This window comes from Salvelinus sp. IW2-2015, linkage group LG5, assembly GCF_002910315.2.
Source record: "Salvelinus sp. IW2-2015 linkage group LG5, ASM291031v2, whole genome shotgun sequence".
Lineage (NCBI taxonomy): Eukaryota > Metazoa > Chordata > Actinopteri > Salmoniformes > Salmonidae > Salvelinus > Salvelinus sp. IW2-2015.
The window spans coordinates 32,799,479-32,808,109 of record NC_036844.1 but is presented as its reverse complement, the minus strand read 5'-3'; the positions used below and the strand labels follow the sequence as shown (position 1 = coordinate 32,808,109).

General features: G+C 49.6%; 1 protein-coding gene across 1 annotated transcript in view; it reads left to right on the top strand.

Annotated features, from left to right (window-relative positions):
* Window positions 1-61: 61 nt before the first annotated feature.
* Window positions 62-8,631, top strand: part of LOC111963728 (regulating synaptic membrane exocytosis protein 2-like) — a 49,554-nt gene continuing 40,984 nt past the window's right edge. The window contains 2 exon segments of the mRNA XM_070443494.1: window positions 62-91; window positions 750-869. Coding sequence (XP_070299595.1) covers window positions 62-91; window positions 750-869 — 150 coding nt within the window.

The following is an 8,631-nucleotide window of genomic DNA, read 5'->3' as shown; positions in this document are numbered from 1 at the left end:
TGTGGCTGGTTACTGAATGAGACCCTCTATCTCCCTCCTCAACACTGTGGCTGGTTACTGAATGAGACCCTCTATCCCCCTCCTCAACACTGTGGGAAGTTACTGTTTTCAGCCTGGTGGTCATTTTCTTAATTAAACCAAGTCCTTGCTCTTTCCCTACTCTCTATCTTCCTCCTCTCTCTCTCTCTTCCTCCTTTCTCTCTCTCTTTTCCTACTCCCCTCTCTCTCTTTCTCTGCATGTTTTCCAGTGCATGCTTCTCCATCTACCCACCACTGCTGTGGTCACACAAACTCTTAAATCACATGCCAATGGATATATGAATGACCACTTCTCCTGTGTCATCACAGCATTTAAAATGCATGACAGTTGGATTTGTTACACAGTGTAATATACTGCCTATACAGACTTTACAGCACATGAGACAGCACAGTGTAAATACAACGTATACAGACTTTACAGCACACGAAGACAGCAAAGCAAGCTTTCATAGGGTTTTTCCTATACTCATCATGACAGATGCTGTGGTTATACTGATGTACCTGGATAGAGCACCATTTGACACCAAATTCCAATGTCTCTTGATCTAAGTTTATGTAATCACGATGCATCACATGTAATATGGCCTCCACCCTTCTTTCTGTTGAGTATGTTCTTCTATATTATATTCTTGTTCTAATGTTTTGTTCTTGAAACATGAGAAGCCTACTTGTTGTTAAACACAACATGTGTGTTGTGTTTGACCTCGTAGCACCCGATGACATGGCAACCGTCCAAAGATGGCGAGCGCCTGATAGGGCGGATTATACTAAACAAGAGGATGAAGGATGGAACGGTGCCCCGAGACACCGGAGCTCTGCTGGGACTCAAGGTAAGCCCTGATCCTGGACCTGCTCCTAACCCTAACCCGTAGACACCGGAGCTCTGCTGGGACTCAAGGTAAGCCCTGATCCTGGACCTGCTCCTAACCCTAACCCGTAGACACAAGAGCTCTGCTGGGACTCAAGGTAAGCCCTCATCCTGGACCTGCTCCTAACCCTAACCCGTAGACACAAGAGCTCTGCTGGGACTCAGGATATGGGGACGATATCTGGGCTGACTCTAATAAAATGTTATTGGTCACATGAGCCGAACACAACAGGTGTAGACTTTACATGAAATGCTTACTTATGAGCCCATTTCCCAACAGTGCAGAGTTAATAAAAAAGTWAAACATTTGCTAAATAAACWATTTAAACATTGAGGGAATTATATTTGAGTTAGAAAATGWTGTTCAAATGATAGGTAAGATATACAAAACCTTGCAGTGAGTCTATCCAGCTGACAATCTTTTAGAAAATAATATTAACTATTGGAACCAAGACTTAAAAAMAACTGATGTTGGTTCAAGATGGAGGGAAAGTTGGAGTGTAACAAAATTACAGTTAACAAAAATGTAGTGGGTTGGGGCAGGGTGATGTAGTTGATGTGGAGATGGGAGTGTGTTAGTGGGTCTGGGCAGGGTGATGTAGTTGATGTGGAGATGGGAGTGTGTTAGTGGGTCTGGGCAGGGTGAAGGGGTGATGTTTGTTGGGAGATGGGGATGTTAGTCGTGGGTCTGGGCAGGGTGATGTAGTGGGTCTGGCGGCAGGGTGATGTAGTTGATGTGGAGATGGAGTGTTTGTTAGTGGGTCTGGGCAGGGTGGATGTAGTTGATGTGGAGATGGGAGGTGTTAGTGTTGGTTGGGCAGGGTGATGTAGTTGATGTGGAGATGGGAGTGTTTGTAGTGGGTCGGCGGCAGGTTAGGGTTTAGGGTTAGGGTTATAAAAATGAAAAATAAAAATAACAAGGCATGATATAGATGCGATAACAGGTAATAACATGGCTATATAGATGGAGTACAGGGTATAACATGGTATATACAGGGGTACGGGTAATAACATGGCTTATATACAGGGAGTACAGGTAATAACATGGCTATATACAGGGAGTACCAGGTAATAACATGGCTATATAGATGGAGTAACCAGGTATTAACATGGTATATACAGGGAGTACCAGGTAATAACATGGCTAATATACCGGGAGTACCAGGTAATAACATGCTATATAGAGGAGTACCCAGTAATAAAACGCTTAATACAGGAGTACCAGGTATTAACATGGCTATATAGATGGAGTACTAGTAATAAACGGTATATTACAGGGAGTACAGGTAATCAACATGGCTAAATCAGGGAGTACCGGGTAATAACATGGCTAATAATACAGCTATATAGGTGATGCAGCCAGTCAAGATGCTCTCAATGGTTCCAGCTGTAGAACTTTCTTGAGGATCTGAGGCCCCATGCCAAATCGTTTCAACCTCCTGAGGGGGAAAGAGGCTTGTCGTGGCTTCTTCACGACTGTCTTGGTGTGTTTGGACTAATTCTAGGTTGTTTGTTGATGTGGACACCAAGGATTTTGAAGCTCCAACCTGCCTCCACTACAAGCCCGTTCGATGAGAATGGGGACGTGCTCAGTGCTCCTTTTCCTGTAGTCACACATACTACTTAGTCTTGGTTAGTGAGGGATAGGTTGTTATTCTGGCACCACCGGCCAGGTCTCTGACCTCCTCCCTATAGGCTGTCTCATCGTGTCGGTGATTCAGGCCTACCACTGTTGTGTCATCAGAACTTAATGATGGTTTGGAGTCGTGCCTGTCCATGCAGTCGTGGGTGAACACGGGAGTACAGGAGGGACTGAGCACCACACCCTGGGACAGCTCCAGTGTTGAGGATCAGCGTGGCAGATGTGTTGCTACCTACCCTCACCACCTGGGGGCGGCCCGCCAGGAAGTCCAGTGGTTCCTTTTGTGTCCAGGTGGGAAAGGCAGTGTGGAGTGCAATAGAGATTGCATCATCTGTGGATCTGTTTGGCGGTATGCAAATTGGAGTGGTTCTAGTGTTTCTGGGATAAAGGTGTTGATGTGAGCCATTACCACGTCTTTCAAGCACTTCATGGCTACGGACGTGAGTCATTTAGGCAGGTTGCCTTTGTGTTTTGGGCAAGGGCTATGGTGTCTGCTTGAAGCATGTTAGTATTTACAGACTCAATCAGGTTCATGTTGAAAATGTCAGTGTAAGCACCTGCCAGTTGGTCAGCACATGCACGGAACACACGTCCTGATAATTTTGTCTGGCCCGCAGCGCTTGTGTATATTGACCTGTTTACTTACTCGTCGGCTACGGAGAAGCGTCATACACAGTCGTCCGAACAGCTGATGTTCTCATGCATGCCTCAGTGTTGCTTGCCTCGAAGCGAGCATAGAAGTGATTTAGCTCGTCTGATAGGCTTGTGTCACTGGGAGCTCGCGACTGTGCTTCCCTTTGCAGTCTGTAATGTTTGCAAGCCCTGCACACCCGACAAGCGTCGGAGCCGGTGTAGGTATGATTCAATTTTAGCCTGTATTGACCCTTTCCTGTTTGATGGTTCGTCGCAGGCCATAGCGGATTTCTTGTAAGCTTCCGGGCTAGAGTCCCGCACCTTGAAAGTGGCAGCTCTTCGCTTTAGCTCAGTGGGAATGTTGCCTGTAATCAATGGCTTCTGGTTGGGGTATGTAACGTACAGTCACTGTGGGGATGACGTCCTCAATGCATCATTGATAATCCGTTGACTGATGTGGTGTATTCCTCAATGTCATCAGAAAGAATCCCGGAATATGTTCCAGTCTGTGATAGAAACAAGTCCTGGTAGTTTAGCATCTGCTTCATCTGACAATTTTTTTATAGACCGAGTCACTTGTGCTTCCTGCTTTAATTTTAGCTTGTAAGCAGGAACCAGGAGGATAGAGTTGTGGTGGATTTACCAATGGAGGGAAGGGAGAGCTCTGTACGCATCTCTGTGTGTGGAGTAGACTGGTGATCTAGATTTTTCCCCCTCTGGTTGCAATTTAACATGTTGATAGAGATTGGTGAACTGATTTAAGTTTCCCTGCATTAAAGTCTCCGGCCACTAGGAGCGCCGCCTCTGGGGTGGTGGTTTGCTGTTTTGCTTATTTCTTATACAGCTGGCTGTGCGGTCTTGTGCGGCATCTGTCTGGGTGGTGGTAAATAAACAGCCACGGAAAGTATAGCTGAAGAACTCTCTGGCAAGTAGTGTGGCCTGCAATTTATCATAATATACTTACGTCAGGCGAGCACATTAGGACTTCCTTAGATTTCGTGCACAAGCTGTTGTTTTACAAATATGCACAGACCACCCGCCCTGGTCTTACCGGAGTGTGCTGTGTTCTATCCTGCCGGTGCAGCCATGTATCGTTGCTAGCTGAATATCCATGATCGTCATTCAGCACGATTCCGTGAAACATGGATATTACAGTTTTTGATGTCCCGTTGGTAGGATATTCGTAATCGTACCTCGTCTAGTTTATTTGTCCAATGATGCACGTTGGCAAGTAATATTGACGGTAACGGCAGCTTTCCTAGTTGCCTTCTGCGGGTCCGGAGAGGCATCGCTCTTTCTGCTCTTCGCTTCTTTGCGAATAATTGGGATGTCTCTGTGGTTTTGGGAATGTCGTGTGAGTCCTGCTTGCTGTTGTTGTTGTTGAAAAAATATTTGTCTAATCCGAGGTGAGTGATCGGCTGCCCTGATACCTAGAAGCTCTTTTCTGCGTAAAATACGGTTGCAGAAATTACATGTCAAAATATTTAAATATCAAACCTAATAACATTGAGGAACATAAACGCATTCCTCGCTTTTTCTCTGAATCCGCCCTGGCATGGTCAATTAACTTCTGGGCCACATCCTGACTGATGGCAGCCCATTCTAGCATAATCAATGCTTGAGTTTTTGTCAGAATTTGTGATTTTTGTTTGTCCACCTGCCTCTTGAGGATTGACCACAAGTTCTCAATGGGATTAAGGTTGGCAAGTTTCCTGGCCGTGGACCCAAAATGTTGATGTTTTTGTTCCCCGAGCCACTTATTATCACTTTTGCTCATGGCAAGCTGCTGCCATCATGCTGGAAAAGGCATTATTCGTCACCAAACTGTTCCTGGATGTTGGGAGAAGTTGCTCTCTGATGGATGTGTTGGTACCATTCTTTTATTCATGGTGTGTTATTACCAAAATGTGAGTGAGCCCACTTCCTGGCTGAGAAGCAACCCACACATGAATGGTCTCAGGTAGCTTTACTGTTGGCATGACACAGGACTGATGGTAGCGCTCACCTTGTCTTCTCCGGACAAGCTTTTTTCCGGAAGGCTCAAACATCGGAAAGGGGATTCATCAGAGAAAATGACTTCCCCCATGTCCTCAGCAGTCCAATCCCTGTACCTTTTGCAGCATATCAGTCTGTCCCTGATGTTTTCCGGGAGAGAAGTGACTTCTTTGCTGCCTTCTTGACACCAGGCCATCCTCAAAAGTCTTCCTCACTGTGCGTGCAGATGCACTCACACCTGCCTGCTGCCATTCCTGAAGAAGCTCTGTACTGGTGGTCCCCGATCCGCAGCTGAATCAACTTTAGGAGACGGTCCTGGCGCTTGCTGACTTTCTTGGGCGCCCTGAAAGCCTTCTTACAACAGTTGAACTGCTCTCCTGGAAGTGCTTGATGACCGATAAATGGTTGATTTAGGTGCAATCTGACTGGCAGCAATATCCGTGCCTGTGAAGCCCTTTTGTGCAAAGCATGATGACGGCACGTGTTTCCTTGCAGGTAACCATGGTTGACAGAGGAAGAACAATGATTCCAAGCACCAATCTCCCTTGAAGCTTCCAGTCTGTTATTCGAACTCAATCAGCATGACAGAGTTATCTCCAGCCTTGTCCTCATCAACACTCACACCTGTGTTAACGAGAGAATCACTGACATGATGTCAGGGTCCTTTTGTGGCAGGCTGAAATGCATTGGAAATGTTTTGGGGATTCAGTTCTTTGCATGGCAAAGAGGGACTTCATAACATCTTCTGGAGTATATGCAAATTCCATCATACAAACTGAGGCAGAGACTTGTGAAATGTATATTTTTGTAACGGCAGCCTTCCCTCTCTTCACTAGAAGAGGGGTGTAACAGGATCAGACCAACACGCAGCGTAGCCAGTGCTCAACATGTTTAATTAAACGAATAAACAGTGAACACTTACAAATACAAAATAACAAAATGTGGCAAACCGATACAGCCCTATCTGGTGCAGAGAAAACACAGAGACAGGAAACAACCACCACAAATCCCCAACACAAAACAAGCCCCTATATATGATTCCCAATCAGGGACAACGATTGACAGCTGCCTCTGATTGAGAACCATATTAGGCCGAACACAGAAACAGCAAAACTAGACAACAACATAGAATGCCCACCAGCTCACGTCCTGACCAACACTAAACAAGCACAACACACAAGATATATGGTCAGAACGTGATAGTACCCCCTCGCTGAGGTGCGACTCCGAACGCACCCTAAACTCAAGGGAGGTGTTGGATGGGCATCTGTCGCGGTGGCGGCTCCGGCGCTGACGAGGACACCACTCCACCATTGTCTTTGTCCCCTCCTTAGCGATCCTTTTGAGTGCGACCTCGCCCCCGACCCGGTCGAGAGACCTTCACAAGGTCCCCCCTAGATTGAGGAGATAACGTCAGGAACAGAAGGTTAGCTCGGACAGGAGGTAGCTCAGACAGAGAGTAAGCTCAGACAGAGGGTAGGCTCAGGACAGAAGGGGTAGCTCAGGGACACAGGGGCAGCTTCCGGACTGAATGGGCAAGCTCCCGGACTTGTAATGGCAGCTCGGACGTGATGGCAGCGATGAGAATGGCAGCTATGACTGAGAGGCAGCTCAGAACTGGAGGGCAGCTCATGATGGAGGCAGGCTCATGACTGGAGGGCAGCTCAATGAGGATAGGATGAGGCGAGCTCATGACTGGAAGGCAGCTCAGTCTGGCAGGGCAGCTCATGACTGGAGGAGCTCGATGGAAGGCGCTATGACTGGAACGGCGGCGTCTTGGCGGCTCCTGATGCTGGCGGCTCTGGCGGCTCCTGACTGGTGGCGGCGTCTGGCGGTCCTGACTGGCTGGCGGCTCTGGCGGGCTTCCTGACTGTTTCGGGTCTGGCGCTTCCTGATGGCTGGTGGCTCTGGCGGCTCCTGACTGGCTGGCCGTCTGGCGGTCCTGAAGACGGCGGTCTAGCGGCTCGGGAAGACGGGCGGCTCTAAACGGTCTGGACAGAGGGCGGCTCAGATGGCGCTGGGCAGACGGATGGCTCAGATGGCCGCTGGGCAGACGGATGGCTCAGATGGGCTGGGCAGAACGGATGGCTCAGACGGCGCTGGGCAGGCAGCAACGCTCAGACGGCGCTGGGCCGGCAGCGCAAGCTCAGACGTGCGCTGGGCAGACAGGCCAGTGGCACGCGGCGTTGGACAATCGGCCGAACTCGACATGCTGAGGCGCACAGTAGGCCGGGTGCGTGGTGCCGTGAACTGGTGGTACCGGCGGGAGACACGACCTCAAGGCTATGCAGGGAGCAGAAACAGGGCACACTGGACTCTCGAGCGCGCACTATAGGCCTGGTGCGTGTGCCGGCACTGGTGGTCCGGCTGAGGGAGACCTCAGGCGCGAGTGCGCGGAGAGAAAGTGCGTAACAGGCTCTGGCGACGCAAGGAGCTTGGTGCCGTGGTGCCGGAACTGGAGTACTGGGCGGAGACGCACCAAGGGAGAGTTGCGGTGGAGGGAGAACAGAGTTTGAGACGCACCAGGGAGCCTGTGTGTGTGGTGTAGGCACTGGTGGTACTGGGCTTGGGGCGGGAAGGTGGCGCCGGATGTGCCGAGGGGTAATGTTTAAGGGGGGCTACGGCCGTTGAAGGCGTACAGTAGCTCTTAAGCACGGCCTGCCCAACCTTACCTGGTTAATGCTCCCGTAGCCAGGCCAGTGCGGAGGGTGGAATAGCCCGCCACTGGGGCTGTGCTGCGAACCGGGACACCATTACGTAAGGCTGGGTGCCATTACACGTTGCCCGAGGAGACCGCACTGGAGACCAGATGTGTGGAGCCGGCTTCAATGTTACCTGGCTCGATGGCCCACTGTACCCGGCCGAACGTGGAGGCTGGAATGTACCGCACGGGCTAGCAACACGATCAGGCAGACACCGTGCGCTTCTTCCGCACACCGTGTTCTGCCCGTCTCCGTCTTCCACGGTAAGATGGGAAGTGGGCGCAGGTTTCCTACTGACCTGCGCACATACCGCTTTTATTCCCCCCCAATAAATTTTTGGGGTTTTTCGTCGGGCTTCTGCAGACCGTGTTCCCTCATAACACCGGTTCCCTTCTCAGCTGTCTTTCGCTCTCGCTAGCTGGCCTCCACCTGTTCCATGGAAGCGATCCTTACCCAGCCCAGGATCTCCTCCCATGTGTAGCACACTTTCCGTCAACGTCTCCCAAGTCCATTTCTCCTTGGTTCCCGCTGCTGCTGCTGGCCGCTGCTGCCCGTTTGCTACGACTGCGTTGTCTTGAAATTGTGGGTGTTTGTAACGGCAGCCTCCTCTTCTTCACTAGAAGAGGGGGTGTACAGGGATCAGACCAACACGGCAGCGTAGCCAGTGGCTCAACATGTTTAATTAAACAATAGAAACAGTGACGATTACAAATACAAATAACAAATGTGGCAAACCATACAAGCCCTTCTGG